At 35.7% G+C, this 24,214-nt stretch overlaps 3 protein-coding genes across 7 annotated transcripts; 1 reads left to right on the top strand and 2 right to left on the bottom strand.

The window, feature by feature from the left end:
- Positions 1–470: 470 nt before the first annotated feature.
- Tgs1 (Trimethylguanosine synthase 1) lies at positions 471–11,626 on the bottom strand. Its single transcript, XM_034975527.2, has 11 exons — positions 11,109–11,626; positions 10,904–11,036; positions 10,169–10,307; positions 7,668–9,100; positions 6,889–7,096; positions 5,685–5,943; positions 5,311–5,449; positions 4,530–4,690; positions 3,911–4,086; positions 3,133–3,255; positions 471–2,626 (listed from the first exon to the last, which is right to left on the bottom strand). The coding sequence occupies exons 2-11, from the start codon at positions 11,032–11,034 to the stop codon at positions 2,531–2,533; spliced, it is 2,865 nt and encodes a 954-aa protein (XP_034831418.1). The 5' UTR covers positions 11,035–11,036; positions 11,109–11,626; the 3' UTR covers positions 471–2,530.
- Positions 11,627–17,324: 5,698 nt separating this feature from the next.
- LOC117988549 (nuclear apoptosis-inducing factor 1-like) lies at positions 17,325–20,373 on the top strand. Its single transcript, XM_034975703.2, has 6 exons — positions 17,325–17,366; positions 17,499–17,699; positions 17,958–18,137; positions 18,635–18,731; positions 19,177–19,209; positions 19,799–20,373. Exons 2-4 carry the CDS (start codon positions 17,499–17,501, stop codon positions 18,707–18,709), a joined length of 456 nt encoding a protein of 151 aa, XP_034831594.1. The 5' UTR covers positions 17,325–17,366; the 3' UTR covers positions 18,710–18,731; positions 19,177–19,209; positions 19,799–20,373.
- LOC117988402 (putative nuclease HARBI1) lies at positions 17,545–23,892 on the bottom strand. 5 transcript variants are annotated; one of them, XM_069503119.1, is made up of 8 exons: positions 23,599–23,892; positions 23,436–23,500; positions 23,092–23,338; positions 22,627–22,823; positions 22,336–22,468; positions 21,680–21,815; positions 21,186–21,575; positions 17,545–20,847 (listed from the first exon to the last, which is right to left on the bottom strand). In XM_069503119.1, exons 3-7 carry the CDS (start codon positions 23,317–23,319, stop codon positions 21,190–21,192), a joined length of 1,080 nt encoding a protein of 359 aa, XP_069359220.1. In that variant the 5' UTR covers positions 23,320–23,338; positions 23,436–23,500; positions 23,599–23,892; the 3' UTR covers positions 17,545–20,847; positions 21,186–21,189. The 5 variants fall into 5 exon arrangements, with proteins under 5 accessions (XP_069359220.1, XP_069359218.1, XP_069359219.1 ...); XM_069503117.1 differs by having other exon boundaries at positions 23,436–23,892; XM_069503118.1 differs by having other exon boundaries at positions 23,092–23,500.
- Positions 23,893–24,214: the final 322 nt, after the last annotated feature.

Genomic DNA, 24,214 nt, shown 5'->3' with positions numbered 1-24,214 from the left:
GTAGTTGTACTAGTCATGTTAATTGTTATTCAAGAAATGTTTATTCAATAATATTGAATACATAGTTAAATAGGCTGTAGCCTCCTTGTCCAGTACAGAGCACTTTGTTGTCCAGGTACAGTGCAGGAAGTCTTGTTTCCCTGCTGCTGGAGTTTCACCTCTAGTCTGTCTCGTCTCGCAGAAGTGGTGTTGACTGATGAGTCTTAGACTCTAAAAGCAACCTGTCTTTTTTAATTATGAAGCCTGATGTTATATGATTTGCCGTCAGTTTTATGGTTAAACACAATGACCTTAGATTAAGGGTCAACCTAAAGGAACTGGCATTAAACTTGCGCAGTAAGTGAGAGAACTACTTTAAGTGATACACTGAAGGGGCACGAGGACGGGAGTGTCCGTCATGTCGCACTATTGGTTTATCAGTCAACCTTTCGCTCATTTGTACATAACAGGAAGTTGAATATAAACACAGATTACACTTGTTTTGTATATTTATCATCAACAAGTATTTACAGAGATCACAACGATTAAATGAGCACACACAAGGCCTATTTCATTAAAAAAAACACATTCAACCACAGATTAAACCAACTTCTATTTAAGTAAAATAAATTATATACTTAATATATAAATAAGGAATATAATTTAAAAAAATGTTCTATGAAAAGTTGAATAATATTATACTTATTGTGCTCTAAACTTGTAAGTACATAATTATTTATGTATATATTTCCACATTGAAGTTTGAACGCACATGAAAAACTACTTCGCATTAAGGCTGATACACATTCTGCGAAGTGTTAAAGTGTTAGCAAGTTTAGTAGCAAATTGATGCTTATTTATTTTAACAGTCTGTCTCAAGGTAGTTAGTATGCGAGCTTCTATGAAATAATAGCATGTAACGTCACAATGATTTGACCTGCTTTTTTAGTTTAATCCATTAATTTAAAACGATTATTACACTTAGAACTAACAAAGGACGTGGATTTTACGTATTTTGGAGGGCCCCCTATTTTATAATCACTGAGAAATAAGTAATTTATTTTTGACATAGGCAAATACCGTATTATGTACCACAGAACAGATGAATACTAAGTAATTTGCTACGTTGGTTCCTAGTTCCATATTGGTGCCGATTCTTTTGTCTTTCTCTAAACTAAATTTAGAGTATCTGCATCTTTTTCTTTTTAATATTGCTAAAAAGAACGGAACATGAATTTTACATTTAAAGACTCTAAATTTTAGTGCACGCTACGAATTTAAACCATAGGCTCGCAACTGGCAACTAAAGTCACGAGCATGGCCGCTCTAAATTAAATTTAAAACTGTCAAACTGTGTCTGTCCTTTTCATATTACATTAGTAAGAAGTGTATGCAAATACTCTAAATTTTAGGTGTGCTCAGAATCAGTACCATTGTGTATAATCGAATTAGAACTACATAATTTGCTTTGCAGAATGTGAATCGGCCTTTATAATATGATAGAATTTCAAAAATATGGAACAGGAGTGTTTCGATTGAGACAGCGAATAGCGACTTGAAGCCAGCAATGGAATTTTTGCTTCACGTAAACATTTTTTCGTTAGTGACTGGCGCCTCTTTGTTTACCTACTTACCAGCACTGGCGTGCCAGTAACTATCTTATTCTAAACCTGCCTTTAGACACCACAATATGGTACGCCATAGGTTGGGATGACAATCGGGGAGGGAATGCTCCGCACACCCGCACAGCCCCCGCGCTAACACGGTGCGGGCGAGCGCGGAAGACGATCTCATACCCCGACTGCAATCTCGACTTGTCGCGGACTACAGATATAATTTCATAAAATACGTTATATGTATAATGACTACATAATGAAATGCGTTATACCAGATTTTTTCTTATACGCAAAACAACACATGACTATCCTGATATGTACTAGTATAATAACTTTTAATAATAAACAATTTTGCTTAAAATGTATTTTTGTAAGGCAGTAAAGTCACAGTGAATATCTGTCTCTATTTAGTAAAACACTAGTAAATTCATAAAATATAGGTATTTAGTCCGCGCTAGTTAAATAGTCGTCTGTGAAGTGAACCGCAAGACGTGTGTCGCAATAGCATTTTTAAGGCGACAATGGCGCCCGCGAGCGGAGCACACGAGCCCGCGCACCGCGCCACACCCCGCGATCGCCATCTGCATTAGTGTGAGTGCTACATCCGTACACAGTACACGAGCGCGTAAAACAATACGTGCGCGAGCTTCTACTCGCATCGTAGGTCAGACACGACTATTTTACTGCTGGGAGCTGTACCTTTATTGAACATGCTATACAAAAAAGGCATTCAAGGACCGGTTATTCTTACAAAATAATTATTGCTTGTGAATATAAAAAATAAAAAATTATTATGTAACTATGTTGTAACCATGATACATACAAAAAAAAATTTTGAGTGATTTTTACCCAAAAAAAACATAACCTACTTTTTTGTCCATAAACAAAGCTTAGGTTAAAATTTAAATAAAAAAACTATTTTTTTTGTATAGTTTTCAGTAAAAATATGCTGTAATGGCTACAAATCTTCTGTCCAGATAGCTTTGCTCGATTTCTACAGAACTACACCCCTCTTTCGCTAATGATAGTACCTGCAAAAAGGGGATTTTTTTAAAACTATTAAAACCAGATTTTTATGGCACCATAGTAATAAGTTACATAATTATAAATTATACACTAGCTGCCCCGGCGAACTTCGTACCGCCTAACAGTCGATTCTTTTTCAGGATTTTTTTAAAATTTTTCTCTCTGTAATAAGAACCATCCTCGTACTTCAAGGAATATTATGAAAAAAGAATTAGAGAAATCGGTTCAGCTGTTCTCGAGATTTGCGATCAGCAACACATTCGGCGATTCATTTTTATATATAGAGATTCTTCTTGACAGTCTTAAATATTACTTATTACTGAGCAGCCTCAACCATACATCATCATTATCATGATCCCCCTATCGCCGGCTCACTACAGAGCATGGGTTTCCTCTTCAGAGTGAGAAATCAAAAAAAAAATCGAGAAACCTACAAAAATTATAATAAGCTAACCGTGCGAAGCCGGGGCGGGTCGCTAGCTTAATTATAGAAGAATAGAATGGTAAGTACCTGATCTGTCCTTGTATTCCGTGGTAAATACAGGCTGACGTTGGAGTTGATTTCTCGAGCTACCCTCATTAGCTCAGATGCTGGTTTTGGTTCTAACATCGTTTCTATGTCATATTCGGAATACTGTGAACAAGAAATATAAATTTTATAGTTTATATTATGTGTATAATATATTTTTTACAGTAATTTTGAATTTCTTTGAATACTTGAGTCTTCCCCAGGGTGCACTCAAGAACACCATATCAGCAGACAACACAGGCGCCAGCTCGAAGAATTCTCCCACTATGAACTGTATCTTATCCGCTACACCGTACACTGTCGCATGGTTTCGCCAGCTCTATTTTAACAGGGTATATGTCTATGGCTGTCAATGGAAATACAAAATTGTACCTCTGAATACTTGGGTCCTCCCCATGGTGGACTCAAGAACACCATATCAGCAGACAACATAGGCGCCAGCTCGAAGAAGTCTCCCACTATGAACTGTATCTTATCCGTTACACCGTACACTGTCGCATGGTTTCGCCAGCTCTATTTTAACAGGGTATATGTCTATGGCTGTCAATTGAAATACAAAATTGTACCTCTGAATACTTGGGTCCTCCCCATGGTGGACTCAAGAACACCATATCAGCAGACAACATAGGCGCCAGCTCGAAGAAGTCTCCCACTATGAACTGTATCTTATCCGCTACACCGTACACTGTCGCATGGTTTCGCCAGCTCTATTTTAACAGGGTATATGTCTATGGCTGTCAATGGAAATACAAAATTGTACCTCTGAATACTTGGGTCCTCCCCATGGTGGACTCAAGAACACCATATCAGCAGACAACATAGGCGCCAGCTCGAAGAAGTCTCCCACTATGAACTGTATCTTATCCGTTACACCGTACACTGCCGCATTGTGTTTCGCCAGCTCTATCTTAACAGGGTCTATGTCTATGGCTATCACTGGAAACAAAAAATTGTGTGTAAATAAAACTGAACAACTGTGTCAGAATTAGAACACACACGGTGGGGTTCCGTAGTCACCATCATCATTATTACTAACCTATAAAAAAAATTGAAGTTATTATTTCATAAATAGTAGTTTTTTCTTTCAAAAACTAAGAATGTGCCTAATGCATTGGTTTTTTTGGGTCTAAAACCATCTTCTCATTATTGCCTTTCTACTGAAACCAGTTTGGGGTGCATCGGTTAGATGGTTTCAAAGTCTATAACAGACATACATAGAAATATTTTTTGTGTTTTATATATTTAGATAACACTCTCTCTACCTAATCCTTTACAAAAACAGAGCGAGCGCTATACTTTCATTCCGGGGAAAAGTTAGTATAGCACTCTCTGTCATGTACCCACACAAATGATAGAGCCAAACAGAGACAGCGCTATACCTTTCTTGGAAGTCTGTGCGAACTGTATGGTGTTGCCGCCGGCGCCGCAGAACGCGTCTATAACTACGTCGTACACGTATTTGGTGGCGATGTGGCGCGCCACGTTTTCTGGCGTCACGCTGAACCAACTCTCCCGGTCTAGTTTTATTCCTTCGTCGAATCTGAAACAACAAAGTTTATATTTTCGTCGAACCTTGAACAATGAACACTACAACATAAACCCCCTTTAAACAAAAACTGTGAAAAACTCCTCTTTTTTTAATCGTTTCATCATGATCAATCCATCGCCGGCTCACTGCAGAGCAATTAAATTAAGCTTAATTAATATTAAGCTGTGATAGCCTAGTGGTTAGGACGTCCGCCATCTAATCGGAGGTCGGGGGTTCGATCCCGGGCACGCACCTCTAACTTTTCGGAGTTATGTGCGTTTTAAGTAATTAAATATCCCTTGCTTGAACGGTGAAGGAAAACATCGTGAGGAAACCTGCATGCCTGAGAGTTCTACATAATGTTCTCAAAGGTGTGTGAAGTCTACCAATCCGCACATGGCCAGCTATGGCCAAACCCTTCTCACTCTCAGAGGAGACCCGTGGGGTGATTACGTAAAACATTGCAGTAGCGACAGCAACGCGACAGCAGTAGCAATACGTAATCACACCCGCACTCACCCGCACCGGGTTAGCGCGGGACGTTCCCTCCCCGATTGCCATCTCGACCTGACGCGTACCTACTATATTTACGCTATGATACTATACTACTGTTCAATGAAATTTGTGTTTACCTGTGGAAGAGGGAATGTCTCTTTTTCCAATATTTATACATTTTGGGATCATCCCCGAGTTCAGAGGGCATGTCCGATGTATCGTAGTTCTCTTCTATTTTGGTGTACCTTTTTTGTCTGCGCCTTCTTTTTATTGGACCTGTAAAGAATAAAGTTTATTAAAAATTTAATTAAGTTCTATTTTGTAAACCAGGATCCTTGTTGCAATGGAGAGCACGGTTGTTGCTTGATGCCAATATTTCGACATCCGCAGATGCGGATGCGGCTACTTTTTATCCCGGAAAATCAGAGTTCCCACGGGATTTTTAAAAACCTAAATCCACGCTGACAAAGTCGCGAGCATCATCTAAAAGTACATAATAATTAATACTTACTTGTATTTTCAGTTACTTCATCCGCATTTTCTTCATTTTTACTGTCCGTAGGATCACTAACATGTTCATCAGAATTTGCAACACGTTCCAAACTTTCATCTATTGTATCTGTCGATTCATTGGCCTCTTTTTCTTCATCATTCGTAATATTTTTACTATTTTCTAGATTTTTTTTCTCTGACTCAGATAGTATTTGTTGTGCATTTTCATCATCATCATCATCAGTCAACATCGCTCCATCATCTTGTGATTCTTGACTCTGTTTAACAAAGTAACAATGACCTTTTTTTTTCATCTTCAGTACAGTTACATCAACTCATCTTGACGCGCGGCTCTATGTGTGCGTGTTTTTGTAAGAAAGAAAGAAAGAAAGAAAGAAAAAACGTTTATTTTTGAAGCTGTACCACACATTACCAGTTAGGTTATCCCGGCGCCTCTAATACTTGGGTAGTAAAGTCAAAAGAGCTCAAGTAGAAGAAGCGCCGGAATAAAGTATGTCATGTGTGGCACAACCCGAAAAAAAAAGGTCCCTACTCAACATAAATGCCATATGTCTTGCACAAGTACAAAAACATACAGCTCTGGTTTTCAGTATGAACCCTGATTCGGGTGGCGCCACGAAATAAAATGTAAATATGCAGCTTTGATTAGTGCGACAGTGACGCAGCAGATGTCGTCCTTGTCACGCACACGCAGTCACTGCATCTATACGAGCTTCACGCACACACGGAGCCGCGCGCCAAGATGACTTGAAGTAACTGTTCCAATATTTAGAGCCTCGATGGCTCAACCGTTAAAGGAGCGGACTGAAAGGTCGCCGGTTCAAACCCCACCTACCTACCGTCGTACCTACTCCTAGCACAAGCTTTACGCTTCATTGGAGGGGAAGGGGGACTCGAGACTTGACGACTACTAAATACTTTTTGTGTTTATGTCGTTATTTCAATCAAGTGGTTGCAATAGCATTTATTCCCCAATCAAGTTAATATTTCAGTTAGGTTAGTTTAAAGACTAAAACTCTCGATAAGCCTCTACGCGTTGTAATCCATATCCGCGCGCAAGTTTAATATGAGAGGACAATTTAAACAACTTATCAAAAATACCCAATAATTCGCCTGCTTTTCTGACTGACTCTTTTACAATACATTAATAGAAAGTATCATGAACCTAAGCAATGATGCAGGGAGAGATCAATCTTTCTTACCTCATCTATACATGCATTTCCTTCATCGTCAAAGTATGTTTTCTTTGACACTCCAAGTTTTCGATTCCTCGGCGGACGCAGTCTCATGAAACGTTTTCTATATACAGCTTGACCTTTAGGCAGTTGTGTAGGGTCAAAGGAAAAGCCCATTATTTGGAATGTGGTTTTTATTTTATCTGTTGCTATTTCTTCCTCGTCCATTTCGTGGCTGTAAGAAAAATTGCTAAAATGAAATTAAAACTTGTTTTAAAAATTATTTTTATTTTTAGAGTTCCTCAAAAGAAAAAACGGAACCCTTATAGGATCACTTTATTATCTGTCTGTCTGTCAAGAAACCTACAGGGTACTTCCCGTTGGCCTAGAATCGTGAAATTTGGCAGGTAGGTAGGTCTTATAGAAGACATTAGGGAAAAATCTGAAAACCGTGAATTTGTGGTTAAATCACACAAAAAAATTAAGTTGTGGTCATGAACTAAAATTAGTATTTTCAATATTTGAAGTAAGATAACTATATCAAGTGGGGTATCATATAAAAGGGCTTTATCTGTGGATTCTAAAACAGATTTTTATTTATTTTTAAGCATCATAGTTTTTGAATTATCGTGCAAAATGTCGAAAAAATAGGACTTTTGTACGGAACCCTCGTTGTGCGAGCCTGACTCGCACTTGGCCGGTTTTTTATGCATGATTACTTTTATTACTCAGAAAATTTTAAGGACGAGTACAGGAAAGGTTTATTACAAACAACCAAGACAAGGTGTAATTTTAACCTGTCTTACCTTCTTTTCAATGAAACTGGCTTTTCTTCTGGAGGTTCATCATCGTCGTCATCATTGTAATTGTTTGAAACAGTACTATTACTACTTTGCTGCACATTATTGATTCCTTTTTTACTATCAACAACTTCTAATGTAACCACTTCAGCTTTAAAGTTTTGCCCATCTTCCCCTTCTACTGGTTGATCAACTGGCTGGTCAACTGGTCGATCAATCGGCTGATCTACTGGTTGCTCAACTGGTTGATCGACTGGTGTGTCAACTTCTTTTTCCTTTTGCTCTTTAAGCAAATTCTGTAACAGCATTCCCACTGAACTTATAATACGATTATTCGATTTCTTACCCCTCTTTTTAGGCTTAGCTGGTTTCTCATCTAGTTTAATTTGATCGATTTGTGTCTGAACTTCAATTACTGATGGCAATTCTTGAGAATTACCTTCGCTGTTCTCGCAATCGACTTCCGAAACTTTTAATTCTTCTAATTTACTTTCGACATGTATGTTCGATAGCAATAATTTGTTGTGAGCTTCATGACACTCAATGTAATTTGCGTAGTGTAAAGCGAATTGTTCACCAAAGTGTTTCTTCCACAGAAATTGCCAGTGTTCTTCACTATCCATTTCTACTGATGGTGTCTGATCATTGTATTCAATGTTAATAATACGAGTCTGATCATTGTACTGATCGTCAGATGATCTTGACGATACGCTATAATCATCGGTAGGTGTTGACACTGACGTCACATGACTTGACGTGACATTATAACTTGATAAAGTTAGCTTAGTCACATTAGTCATTGAATCTGTCCCACCGAGCGTTCTAGGACTTACGATCCTTTCGTGTTCAGAACAAGACCTTCTTCTGTTAACTGGAACCCAAAGATCATCTTTATTGACTACGTTAATTAATATTTTATCGTTTTTACTTTCGTCTATATTAAGTCCTTTCTGTTTCTTCTTATACGGATTGACTTTGGAGTCATAAGAGAATTTCCTTTCTCTTGCACTTTCCTCTTCATTTTTTAGTTTAGAATCCTTATTACAAATAGGTTCTGTGGAATGTTGAGTAGGAATCCTACATTCATCCAATGCTAGCTCGTTATTGTCTCCCAGATACGTTGGATTGATATAATCACTGTATTTATCTATCCATGATGCCCAAATTATTCTTTCACCGTTTAAAGCCCAAAACTTCTCCCACGAGTCCTCAGATAGGTAATTCTCATTGATTTCAGTAAAATCCTGATCCATTTTCTCTATTTTGTCATGTGTCGTGTAATCAGAATGACAATCTTGATATGTTAAGTCGGCTCCACTATCGCTAGGTTGTAGAGCGTGGGAAGGGAAACAGTGCATTTGTGTGGGATCAAGTTCATCGGTTGAACAATAGTTGTCAGTGTGAGATGCACTGCAATAGCAGCTGGTGCCTTCATCTTTCTGTAAATTAATTGGCTATTTTCCTACTTTTGAATTTTATAAATATTATTACTTTATTATAAACTAGGATAAATATAATGACGTACACTGAAAAATATATTAAAATCAAACAAAGACTTACAAAGTTACAGGCATTTTAATTTTGGAGTTGGAGGGTCTTCTATCCCTTTCTCGCAAAACGAAAATTTGTATGAAACCGCACGAAGCTACTATGGCATTAGTAAGGTGTGACGTCAAATGCTATTTCGCTATCTCTGTCTAATCAGAAATATTTAAATGCTTATAACTTTTTTGTTATTTGATCTATTTAATTAGTTTTTTCAGTTTACGTCATTATTTTTATCCTAGTTTATAATAAAGTAATAAAAAAATTGGAGTCAAATACCGAATTGTGACAATTTTACAGGAACATGTTCTTGAAAACCTGCATATAAACTTGCCTACTCTCATGATCATACAATACGATATGAACACAGATGCAATATAATTAGACCTAACGCCTAATACATTTCTGTTTGTCATTGTTGAAAATCAAACTAAACAATACAAGACCTAGCATTGATGCATCAACTACAGCACATTTGCATAATTTTGCCTGTTAGCTTTGCCTATTTGTCTGGTGGGTGGCTTCGGCCGTGGCTAGTTACCAATTTAGCGTTCCGGTATGATGCCGTGTAGACACCAAAGGGGCATGGGTTTAATAAAAACTGCCATACCCCTTCCAGGTAAGCCCCCTTCCATCTTAGACTGCATGATCACCAGGTGAGATTGAGGTGAGTGCTAACTTGTAACTGAATTAAAAAATAAAAATAAATACCTTTAACCATAGGCATAAAAATGTTTGTTACGGCAAATGTTTATGTTTGGTAATCACATGTTTTTAAGTAATTATAAGGTAGGTATTCTTAGTTATAAGTCCCGCAAATTGGTATTGCGCTGGAAGCATGTCTCATTAACATCAAAATGACGTCGTAAAATGGCGGCCACGCGCATTATCAATTTGCGGGACTTATATTAAGTTTCTTTAAAATAGTTAAGCACATTAAATAAATAGATCATGCAACTTACCTCACACTTGACTTTGTAGGAAGTATTAACAGAGAAGTGAACATGAGAGTGGTCATCAACTTCTTGTGATTGCGATACTATTTCACCATCACTCTCACTACCACACTCCCCTTCTGCATAGTAAGTCTTTACCGCATCTCTATAACAAAATTGTTTTTTTTTAAATTTAAATGAGGAGTTAACCCTGGACTATATATCATGAAAAATGGACCAAAGAGGTCATATCCTGGTACCCCAGAGATGGGAAGAGAACGAGAGGACGGTCACAAAGGAGATGGGAAGAGGACCTACCAAAAGAATAGCGCAGATTAGCACTAGAGGACAACCTGTACTATACCATAAGTTAGTGCTGGTGTTACCAATTTTTTAGAATAAAATAAGATTTAGAAGAGAAGCTGTTGGGCAGTGAAAAGCTAGCAGACAGACAGACCGACAGACACACATGGATTATTCCATGAATATGTTTATGTATGTATGTAACCTGGTAAATAGTAATAAGGTTAGAAGTTTTCCTATTGACCTATTTCAAATTATCAGCCTGTAAAGAGAATTATTTCTAATACAGAAGGTCCAAAATTTGTCCAACAGCAAATCCTTAATACCAAGGAATAATATTTTTGTATATATGGAACCTTATACGAATCGAAATCATAAGACGTACCGTTGTTTTTCAACTTTGTGCAAAGTATTGATTATAACCTATAAAATGTTTTATGTCGTATTATAAGAACGTACCTTATGAACGCTCGACTGCATAAACAATAGAAATAATTCTCATCATAAAGATCTTCGTTTTCATCGATATAGAAATGAAATTCGGCCAAAGGCTCCCATCGATGGTAATGGTCGTAATATTCGGACATCATCACTGAAAGGGTTCATGAATTAGTTTGAGTATAAATGCATTAAGTCAGCATTATTGATTTGGTAAAATACGAACCTTTTCAAAGTAGATAGGTAGGTACTACTCCGAAAATTAGTAGGTAACTTGTTTATTTTATGTTATGGATTTCAGAATTCGTACCACAGAATACATTGATTCGTACTGTGCTGTGACACAGGTGGACACAGGTCTGGGATGGGTCTGTGTTTTCAGCACCGACCAGGTTTTCAGTTCAGCCACAGAGTACATTGAATATGCAAAGAGTATATAATCACCACAGACGCTCAGCTGTATCTTTGAAAGTTTTCGTTAGACATTGAGTCCAGTTGGAAATCCATGAAATTTAGGTCACGTGATTTTGTATTCCGTATCGCATGCGTGGCTAACTAGTTACGAGTACCTAACACTTGGCAGTTGGCCAACATTAACATACTCGCGTATTTTATCGACTTTATATGGCTAAATTAAATATCTCTGCCTGACAGGTAGCGTAGTAGAAATGTAAGACTTTTTAATTTGTACGACTTACACTAGTTTTTAATTATTATCTATGGACATTTGACATTGACATTACGAGTTACGACCTAATGTTTGTTTTGATTAATTTTGTAGTACCTAACTTTGAATCACTAGACTGGTAAGTCGGGCCGTCAAGGCGCCCACTTGAAAAGCGCCATCTAGGAGACGGGTTTGGTACTAAATACAGCCAATACCCAGTATATATACCTACCTATATACATACTTTATAGTTTTTTAAATTAGGTAGGAATGTGGTGTTTGATTTGCGGGAGTTTTGAATGGATAATGGTACTTATCTTGGCAATACTGATAATTACCAATATCACAATGGCATTTAACTCCCGCCAATCAAATTTAATTCAAAAATTAAACACAACTTATTATAAGTTATTTAAACTTTTTCAATTTATTTTTTTTATAATAAATATCAGCATCACATTTAAGTGGATCTCTTGAATCAAAAAAGTGAATTTTTCCATTTAAAATAAAATTAATATCTTTGCACCAGTTATTTATAAAAAAAATGACAGTTTCCTTGGTCAAAAAATTAATAATTTTGTCTCTATGTGAGCTACATGATATAAAGTTAAAATTTATATTTGATAATAGTATTAATTTTACGTACTCTTGTATTTTATTTTTATTACTTCTGTTTTTCAAAATTTCAATTACGTGATTTTCGATCTCAGCGAAGCAATCAAAAATGTTTCTCGTCGGATAACATAGCCATCCTTTGTCATTGTATTCGCTAATTTTAATATGTTTATGAAAAGCCTCCAGTTCCTTACTTTTAAACACTTCAATGCATTCAGGACAACTTTTGAAAACTTTTTTTTGCACTTTTGTCACAAGCCATCCACTGCAATATGCTACTGCCGCACACCTCTCTACATCTGTCGGAGATTTGCCTTCAATTAGTTTATTTGTATTTATATTTTCAATGTTCAAATCATTAAAATCTATTTCTATATTTTCTATGTTTTCTTCGTTACTCTTTTCGCTACTTTTTATAAGATTTTTTAAATTGTTTAGGCAAAAGTCCCCATCTTTTTCACAATTTGCCCCGACAGAATGAGGAGATGTTAAATTATTTACCATTAACGTCTTATATGCTGCTTGAAACCCATATGCATTTGGCATATTGTTTGAATGGCCCTGTGCTCTTATTGCACCAAAAAAGTTTTCCAAGGGGTCCTGATTGAAATGTCGTAACAAAAGTGAAGTTACATTGAGGGACTTTAAATGATTGATTAATAACTGGAACCCTTCAATTGTTTTTATCCAGCTCGAAATTGATGGAACAGAGGCTTTTCTCCCATCCTTTGTAACAAAGACCATGGACTTCAATACTGGCAAACTTTTTCTCCATAACTGGTGATGAGGAGATTTGGGAGTTACAGCAGTTCTATAAATTTTACCATTCCTTATTTTGCTGTAACTCCCATTCACAGAATCAAATAATTCGTCCATCAATATTAACAAATCGGCCGTGTCTTTATTTTCAGCTGGAAGTTGCCCACAATCTAAAAAGAAAAAAAGGACATGTTAAATACTCATAAAATAAATTATAATAAGTAAAAATTAAAATATTCTATTCTACTAATTAATAAGAATGGAACACAATACACAAATAAGCTGGATAGCCTAGTGGTTATGACGTCGTCTCCTACTCTGTAGTGACCCGGCGGTGGAGTGATCATGATGATCATGATGAAGTAGAAAACCTTGCATAAAGAGTAAAATCCACCAACTTTGACAATGGTAAAGAGAGCAATGTACATCAGTATACTAATCAAGTAGGTACCTGCCATATATCCAAGAGCAACGCCGACTGTCCGACTGAATACCTGAGTGCAGTGTTTCACTTTCATTTTAGGTATTAGTTTGGGCACAACATGTTGCGCCGTTAATTTAGGCACCAAGCGGACACCTTTATAGCCTGGCTGCCTGTGGTACATTTCTTCTAAATGCTGCCATTTTGCAACTTTTTGCTTCCCATCTTGGGTAAACATTAAATTTTTGTTCAACAAATTATTTCTTATACCCTTCATCAGATGGGGTGCATCAAATAAAGGAAAAATCTTTTTTTTATTTAATTCAAAAAACCCACCAGTCCATTCTTTGTTGTCTCTTAAATATTCTATTCTAGTCTCATTTAGTAAACTGTTTATAGCAGCTCGGTTTGATGCCCCCTGGTCACAAACAGTGGCCACAACTTTTAAACCTGTGGCTTCTACTTCTTTTATGACAGTTTTTATTTGTGCCTTTAAGCTGTCTGCTTTAGTAGAGCCTCTACAAAATGTGAAATAAACTGGTTGTTTGAATTTTTTTATACCTCTCACCATAAACACCAAAACATGGTCACAAATTTGCTTCTTTTTTTCCTCACCGTCATCCACCATACCAATAATTTCATCATTTTTTCTGCAGTAGGTTAAATTTGGTGAAATTGCCATTTCATCAAAGATAATCGTACAAAACTTATGGTTGTCATTTAACTTTGTTACAGGTTTCTTTAATTCTTCAAATAATTCCACGGTTTTACCTGGCTTGAGGTTTATTTTTTGTAATAAAGTAGAAAGTGTTTTTCTCTTAGGCAAAACACTAAAAGAACTTAGAAACCTATATGCCTTTGGACTGCGCTTGTACAATGCAAGGGAAAGAATTTTTTCTTTAATTGTGAAGCGTCTTCCTTTTGCTTTCTTTCCAAATTGAGTGACTTGCATAGCAAAAAAAGTTTTTGTCTCTTCACTCATATTTTTCATCAAAAGCTCAAATGCTTCGGTCTTTTTAAGTTTAATAGCAGCCTTCTTCTTAAAGTAGTCTTTCTGTATTCGACATTTTTTTAATTGATGTCTCATATTTGAAATTTCTTTGCAGAGTTCCTTCTCTTGTTTGGTGAGAACCCACTTCTTAGCTGAAAGTAAAATGACATCAAATATTAAAAATTGCTGTTCATTAAGTACCATCATGATTAATCATGGTTCGTCATTCAGTGCAATCGTATAACAGCCTAGTAGCTATGACTTTTCGACAGGTTGGGGGTGCAATCAATTCTAACTTTGCAGAGTTATGTGCATTTTAAGAAATTAAATATCACTTGCTTTAATGGTGAACGAAAAAATATCTTAAGGAAACCTGCATGGCAGACGATGGCCTAAACTCATCTCACTCTTAGAGGAGACCTATGCTCAGTAATAAGCTGGCAATGAGTTGATCATGACTAAAGATATTATCAATGAGCAATAAATTCTTAGGGTTATCAAAATAGAGCCTTTTTACTGTTATTCTGCTGCTAGTCTTTCTGACCGTGTATAATATTGTTGTCTTGAAGTCATATTATACAGAGTTATTTAGACAACCTGGCATTTTTGGGGCAGAAAAAATATTGATCCCAACTTGATATGCCTGAGACTTTGTCCACATGAATTTGTTTTTAAAAGTGTCTGCTACAGACAGAGTATGAAGCATGGCATGATCACCACAGTTATAATATTTAACTAATCCAAGTAAGTTATAAAAACTTTTTAGTTTAAAACGAAGGATTCTGATATACCTTTTAAATTGTCCTTTGAGTTTAACTTAATAGCAACTGCAGGTACTGCTTTACTTGATGTTGCAACAAGTCCTGCAAAATACCAAAAATAACACATGAGATAATAATACGATAATCTATACCAACCAATTTTAAAAAAATCTTTTACAAGTAGAAATCTACATTATTCCTGAGTAACATAAGCTATATTTTATTTTCAAAAAATTAGAGATCCACATGAAAACTGTAATAAGCTACCCATGCGAAGGTAAGGTCACTAGTTAATACTAAAGCTACCAACAATGGAAATGAAAAAATGATGTTTGATTTGAAAGGTATCAAACTTTCACATCAGTAGTTCATTTAAGTTATACTACACTATTCTATTAGTATCTAATTAAATTGAAATGATATGATCATGTAAATCAAAAACACTATTTTTTTGCATTTCCTATTGTATGGCATATACATATCTGCCATGTTAAAAAATAAACTTAAAGGCGATTTAAAATTATAGGGTACTAACTAGCTTATGCTTTCGACTTCGTCCGCATGGACTACACAAATTTCAAACCCCTATTTCACCCCCTTAGGGATTTAAATTTTCAAAAATCTTTTCTTAGCGGATGCCTACATCATAATAGCTATCTGCATGCCAAATTTCAGCCTGATCCGTCCAGTAGTTGGAGCTGTGCGTTGATAGATCAGTCAGTCAGTCAGTCAGTCACCTTTTCCTTTTATATATTTAGATTTAAGATTTATAATTACCTGGTGCCATTTCCATTTCATTAGAATTTGATATGAAACTGGAGCTAGTATGCGGTTCAGAAACAATTATTGCTTCAGCAGCAGCCATATTCTCTAAAATAAAAATATCAATATCAAAACCATAATAAAGTAAATACATTGAGATATGAATTATTCACATTAGAGAGTAAGACTTGTCCATGTTTCTACATAAAAAGTTCTTGTAAATAATTAACTTGAAACCATAGCTGTCTGATATTCTGTGACAAGTTACATAATATCTAAAATATACCAATTAGCAAGTGAAAATATTTGCTAGTTACAAAGGTACTTTAAAAATGTCTAACCAACCTGCTAAACAGAGTGATGGGATGGCTAGGGAACACAACTTTGTTGGGTACAAATAAATGTCCTCAAAATGTCTACGACAGACCCTTCTGTTGCTGTAAATGTAATCTTTATCTAATTCCGCTACATGACCCCCAATCTTCTTCAGCCACACTTGAAACAAATCAATGTGCTGATTTGGGTTGGGGAAACGGTGCAGTGAGATACCTGGAAATACATAATGAAGTAAAGATATTAAACATCAAGCTTATCTAATTATAGTGATCCGACTAATAGCTTATTTCTATTGAGAAAAGTGCTAAAAACATTAAGTCACTGTTCAAACATCAACATTTTAGGGTTTAGTACCTACATCTCACGTTTGCAATTAAACAAAACTGTGGTGCTAGAGCTAACGCATCTTGTCAAAAAGGCATCCTTGCATCACTGCATCCTTGAAATGATAACTTTCAAGGGCAATCTTCCGATTGAATCAATTGAGTATATGAGGCAGCAAGCAATACTTTCTGATATAAAACAGAACGAATTTACTTACCATCGCCTGCAACAGTTGAACAGCCAGGCACACAACATACTTTTTGAGACATTTTACAAATCTAAACTTCTAAACCACTAAACAAAATCAGATTGCAACAGAGTTCAGGGGGAATGCCAAGTTATCGTTTACACAAGAAACAGTAGTCCAAAAAACAAGCCAAAATAATAAACGTAGGGATCGTCGGAGTCCGAAAGCAAAGCAAAAGTCGTGAAATCTTTAATATCAAATAAAATTACTCCCAAAACTGTAGAACCACTGTAGAATTTCGTTATGAAATGAATTCAAATTTCAAACTTTTCTGACACTTGTCACCCAGTTTTCTTGACCATAGATATGAAAATCTAGAATTTGAAGAACATTTAACTATTATTTTAAAAATAAAGCTTAATTTTAGCAAAATTTATAATAATTGAATATTTCTTTTTTCCAAATAAAAAGAAAGTATGTTTTTAATTTAATTTTTCACAATATTGGAACTTGAGTATTTTATATTATGTTAACACTGTCATTAAAAATAATTTACATGTTAACACTGGAACATTATTTCTAAATCCAGCTCCTAGATGGCGCTATTAATCTAGTTTAGCAGCAGAGTTCTAAGATAGCATACCATGCTTTGAATTCGAAAGTAAGTAAAAACATATTAATCGCTATGACTATAGAATTACAGTATTCTTGAGTGCTTTTATTGTGTACCTACCTAATTATTCCTTCAGCACACAATTTGAACTAAATCATGAAGCATATTTTGTCTATTTAGATGCCTCCAAGAAGAAAAGTCTCTGTGCGCCAATTTGAACTCTTGGTTGAGTTTGCAGAGACCCATCGCTATATTGCGATGGGTCGATACGCTGGAGGGCCTCTAGGGAACCAGGCTGCACGACAGGCCTGGCAAACCCTTGCCCTCCAGCTAAATGCAGTTGGGGAAGGGGTTTCAAAAAGCAGCAAACAATGGCGAAGAGTAAGTTATTACCTATTAGTATACAAAAAATATATCTAGTCATTTCATAGGTACAATATAATTAAATAATTAACTTGCTTGTCATAGGTACACAGCATGCTGCATGGGAGATTAAACTAATCATAATATTATGTCACCTTACATAGAACATTTGACCCTAAAATTAACCACAAGTAAACTCAGTCTTATAGGTATCTATTATTATGTTGATAGAAGAGTTTGAACAATACATTAGAAACTTATATCTCTCTTCTGTAGTACTGGATTGAACTAAAGGCGAAGATAAAAAATAAAGCGGCTGACTCTAGGAGGATGGCTAGGGGAACGGGTGGAGGGCCCAATAGGCTGCTACCTTTAACACCTATAGAAGAAAGGATCCTCTCCATTATAGGGAAGGTAGCAGTCGAAGGATTGAAGGGAGTCCAAATTCCACTGGATGTTAGTTTTTCTTTTAATACTTATTGATAAATATTGTCCATAGTACCTAATTGTAATGCAGTCTTAAATATTGTGATATTAATTTTTATTCATCATTATTTTCATCAAGGTTAATTAATCTATATTATCATTTATATTTATAGTAATAGGTATATACTAAAAAGCTGTTATTGTCTAAAAGTACACATGCATATACTTACAGTGTTATTTTGCATGTATAGAGTAGGCATGCAAGAATACTAAGAAGAGTATTAAAAACATGGCAATCAGTAAAACCACAACACAGATACTAGTTTCTAGAGTATGTACAACATTGAATTTGATCCAAATAAAAATCAAACATAAACTAAACATAATGGTTTGTGTGGGGTGCACTTGGGCTTGCTAACTTGAAGGTGACTTCATGCATTAACATTATTGCATATTGTATATTATACCTTTCTACATATCTCTATAATTTATGAATGGCTTAGTTTATTTCTATAAATATTTTGCAGGCTCCAACAACGAACATGGAGGAAGAAGACAGCCCATCAATATTAGGTGTTATTGACATAACACTTAAAACATGAATACAAGAAAAGTAAAAAAAATGTAATGATTTAAATTTAAATAATATTAATGTTAGTCTGCCAATTTTTTAATTACCGAGGCGTTTGTATAAATAAGTGTTTCATTTAATTGAGTTAAACCATTGTTTTCTTGACATTTGCATGAAGGTTTCCAGCATAGTACCATCAATTTCAATGTGAATTGGATAGCAACACATGCAGATGAGCATAATCTAATTAATCTTCTAAATATATAAAAAGAAAAGCTGACTGACTGACTGATCTATCAACTCACAGCTCAAATTACGGTATGAATTGGGCTGTTAGGCGTATACAGATGGCTATTATGATGTAGACGTCGTGATTTTACAAAATTCAACTCCCAATGGGGTTAAATTAGGAGTTTGAAATTTGTGTAGTCCATGCGGATGAAGTTGCAGGCATAAGCTAGTTATCTAGCAAAAATTAAATAGATTCAATATTTTCAGGACAAGCTACAACAGCCAGAAATTTAAGACCAAGTAAGTATTTAATTTATACCTAATCATACATCACTTCATATAGATAGCACCTTCAATTCCCAGGGTGAAATAGCCATGGACAAATGCCGATTGATAGACTTCACACAACATGGAGAACATTATGGAGACAGGCTTATATGGTTTAAATGGCATAAAGGTTTCCTAACGATTTTTCCCTTTTGCCTTAATGGTTTAAGGCAAGTTATATTTAGTTACTTAAAATGCACCTAACCCAGGAAAGTTTGTGGTGCGTGTCTGGGATTCGAACGCACTGGGATTGTCACAATAGGAGGCAAGAAAAAACCCATTAGGCAGTCACTGCTTTTTAATAATTTAATTTATGTGAAAAAAAATCGCTACAACTTTTACTTTTATTATTAAGATTATTGACAATTTTTTATTTTATTAAACCCCTAATATTATAAATATGAAAGAGTGTCTGTCAGTTTGTCTGCTAGCTGTTGACAGCTCACTTGTTTAACTGATTTTGACTAAATTTTGTACAGAGGTAGTTTGTGGGAAGGGATATAGGCTACTTGGTCCATTTTTTTTAACTTTTGTAATATAATGTTCACCTTTTTCATTTCAGTTCGCCAGGATGTGAATGTCCCCAACTGGGCATACCAGTTAGAGACAAGGCGGCTAGAGAATGAGGAGCGGCACACGGAGACGCTTAGCAGGATGGCTGACTGTCTAGTGCAGCTGTACAAGAAATAGCTGATGGAGTAGCAGAAATTAAAAATCTAATGCGTATAGACTTTTAATTTTGGAACTCCATCAGCATTTCTTTCTCTGAGAATCGAACCTGGGACTGAAGCTCTGTTCAAACTGAGGCGAATAACGTGCGGGACGCGGGACGGAAGTCGCTCGCGCCGATTGTGTCAGCTAACTTGTATGGACGTGTTCAAATTGACGCGAGTAGTCGCTCAAGTTGAAGCGAAACTAAAGCGGGACGTCAAAGAAATACGTATCTCATGATAATAATTGTGATTACTACTAGATATTATTACAGGAATAATTGAAATGAAAACAAAGTTCCTTTTATTGTTAAGTTACAGTTTATTTAATTAATATTTTAATGTAAAAGAAGTACCTACTTATCTTATAATGATTGTGATTATTACAGGAAATATTTATAATAAAAACAAAGTTTATATATTTCTATATTAGAGTTTACTTAATTAATATTTTAATGTAAAAGAAGTACCTACCTACATATCTTATCAAGTTTGTTTATGTTGTTCTATAGATTTCCAACTTCTAAAAATATGGTGTTTACTCAGAAAAATACTTTGTAAAAATTTATAAAAACTAAATGATTTGTGAATCTGTATGGTTTTTAAAATAGCTGGTTTCAACTTAGCCAATCTCCTTTCGGTATATTATGTACCATATAATGAATTTAAATAGTAGACATCATCTACAGTTAAGAATTATTAATTTCTACTGTCTTCTATGGCAGAATTTGTTTCATCTTCCATTTGTCTACTCTGCTTCTTCAGCTAAACGATCTCCTTGTTTCTGATTTGATCACGTAGAGACACTGAGAATTAAAGCATTACCACTTCAGCTTCACCACTTGTTGAACTTTGTTGGTTACTCTGCTCTTCATCCCTGAAATAATCGACGTCTCTATACCTGAAAAAAGCTTCTAGCTATGTTAATATATAATGACAACTTTATAATTACATAGTGTGCCATAATATAATGGATATTTTCAGCACAGGACAGTTTCAATTATCGTGAATGATTTCCATATTATATAATATATCAAGTCTCAACCGCGACGCGTGCGCGAACTGACTCCTTGAAAAAGGATTCCGGATGGGTTCGAAACTAGTCGGGCTGACGTCGACAAAGCTCGTGAGTAAAGCGGTCTTGTGAGATATATACCTATGATATTTTTGGCAATAAAAATAATTGCCTCCTTCCTTCATGCCCATGAAAATTACATAGGATTAGTTCTATATACCCACCTATCTAGGGCCTGGCATCCCATAATCTTCTAACGAGCATTGCCCTCGTAGAATCTGCATTCGCAGTATCTGGTGTTTCAAGGGCTTGCTGGGGCTGCTGGTTATCACCACCCTCTCCATTGTCGTCCTCAGGAATTGGCACGTTGCGCACATTGGCAATGTTGTGCAAGCACACACAGGCATTCACTACTTTCGCAGCAACAACTGGATCATAGTGAAGCACTCTGTGGCTTAATAAATACCGCCAACGTGCTTTCAACACACCAATACAGCGCTCCACACTGTTTCTGACTCGACAATGAAGTTTGGTGTAGTGTTCTTCTGGGGATCCAGCAGCAGCGTCCAAGATGGGTGTCATCATCCATGGACGCTGTGCATACCCAGAATCACCTAGAAAGGATGTATTTATATATTTTAGTTATACGACGCCAACAATTTAGCGTTCAGTACAAAAAGAGTGATATATAACACAAAAACAGTAATAAGATACATGCCTAATAACCAGCACCGCTCATTCGTCAAGCCTTCTATTATGGTTTTGACCATACTGTTATTCCATACAAAGGAATCATGAGATGCGCCACCAAATGACGCATCTACATGCAGAATGCTTAGATTGGCGTCACAAATCTGAAATAAAAATAATATATCACTATTAATTATAACAAGTATGTAGTGCAACATATATTATTTACCAATTTAAAACGTCTTATTAGCAGATCCACCTGGCTTCGCTGTATAAGCAGATTAATAGCTTTTTAATGGTGAAAGAGTTATTAAAATCAGTTCAGCAGTTTCAGAGTTTATTATAATAATTTTTTTCCCTCTTTTATATTGATATAGATATACATAAACTATTGATAAAGTGACATTAGCACTTCTATCTACTATGCTTTTATTTATTACTAGCCGATGCCTGCGACTTCGTCCGCGTAGAATATAAATTAAAAATCCCGTGGGAATTCTTTGATTTTCCGGGATGAAAAGTAGCTTATGTGTTAATCCAGGGTATAATCTATCTCCATTCCAAATTTCATCCTAATCCGTTCAGCCGTTTTTGCGTGATGGAGTAACAAACATCTAAATATCCAAATCCAAACATCCACACTTTCACATTTATAATATCAAGTAGGACAAGTAGGATACTTACTATCATTACATTCAAGGAATGATAAAATTTCCTATTGAGGAATGACTCCTCATGTTCTATGGGCCGTACTAGGGCTACGTGAGTTCCATCAATGCAACCTATAATGCCCGGGAACCCAAACTTTTCCATAAAGCTGAAAAAATATAGTAAGTAACAATATGTTATGTATAGGTATAATAAAATAACATAAGGCATGAAAATAAAGGTATTATTATTAAAAATATAAAAAGACTTGTATAATAATAATTATAATAACTAGATTTGCTAATTAGTTTCATGTTATTAACTTACTTTTGCATAATTATTTCCCTTTCCCTTTGGGATGCAGGAAACTTTATGTACTTAGTGAGTACTTCCCGAGCATTGAGTGCATCAGTTACCTCACGTAGACATCGGCTAAAACATGATTGGGACATCGTATTGAAGATAGATGTCCCCATTGGGCGCTGATATGTACCCGTGGCATAAAAATGCAGAGCTGCTAGGATCTGCAATAAATATAAAATCCAATTTTAGGGTTAAATTAATCTCAATATTTTCTTCCTCAATATAAATATCAGAATTTTATTTTTATTTGTTATTTTATTTTGTACCAGAAAGTTGTAACAATAAAGAGACAAAGAAAGTAAAAGTGGACAGGGAAGCACTCTATAAGAGATCTCTACCAGTGACCCTTGGCAGTGCGAGAGGTTGTAAAGGGAGTAGAATAGGTACAAAGATAGAAAATAGGTACTTTAGTACCTACATGAGACTTACCTTTAGTTCCTTGCGAACAGCTGTCCTTCGTCGAGCGGCTTGGAGGTGAGGCCCGAGTTCCTCTAACACCTGCTGGTAGCCAGCCTTGCTCAAACGAAAGTTCGCAATGAACTCTGTTTCTGGCAGCTCCATTGGGTTATACATATCGCGCAGCCTGCGCCTGTGGACCCGTAGCGCCTTTTGTTGGCGCTGCTCTTCAGCATGCCCCATCAATACGGCACGAGCCATATTTTTTTTAAATTATTATCTACAACATTAACATAACCACAAAATATAGTACCTACTTGCTTACAAAATAACACTAATTTAACTCCGACGAACCAACCTTACTTTATATTACTTACCTTTTAACAACTAATAGGTAAGTACCTAGGTACTAGGTATCAATTTTTTATTATAATATATTTTTCTGAAAAAACGAGCGGAATTCAGCCAATTTGTAATTAATAAAAATCCTTCGAAATTAAAACATCTCTACATTCGTTGAGAATGCTAAAAAATTATTACCTCTATAAAACGGACGCATTATAGTGGCGAGTCGCAAAACACTGGTCCCGACTAGTTGTTAAAACGATCGTTGCCACCTAATAAAGTTTCCAATTACAAACTGTCATTTTTGCTTAGTGAATAGAGTTTTAAAAACTATCGATACGAAAACATACGTGAAAAAGCTGTTTCCGGTTTCTATTCCATCCCATTAATGGCTATGATCAAAAGTCATTGTCTATGACGTCATCTTGGTTAAAAACTGACGTTAGCGAATAGAAAATTTGAGTTTGACATGTACCTAATTATTAGAAATTTTCACGAAATTAGTGTGCCACTGAGATACAGCATAACCCTGTACTATGGATTTCAGTATCCTATATGTTATTGGTCTGTGGATTTCAGCTCGGTTGCTTTTTTTTAAAAATTATTTTACGGCCCTGGATGTCAGCCTTTTAAGGTCCTTTAAAAAGATCCACAGAACACTATTTAGAGGCCCCACACACTTTTTGTCCCTTATCGTGTAACCGATTTTTTTATTTACCGAATTTCAAAACAAATTTTGAGAATTCGTGGTGTCATTGTATTTCTCATTAGTTATTTAGTTAGTTGTTTTCACAAAAAACACGTTTAATAC

This window comes from Maniola hyperantus, chromosome 14, assembly GCF_902806685.2.
Source record: "Maniola hyperantus chromosome 14, iAphHyp1.2, whole genome shotgun sequence".
Taxonomy (NCBI): Eukaryota; Metazoa; Arthropoda; class Insecta; order Lepidoptera; family Nymphalidae; genus Maniola; species Maniola hyperantus.
Note: the sequence above shows the minus strand (reverse complement) of the source record. Positions and strands in the feature narration are given on the sequence as shown.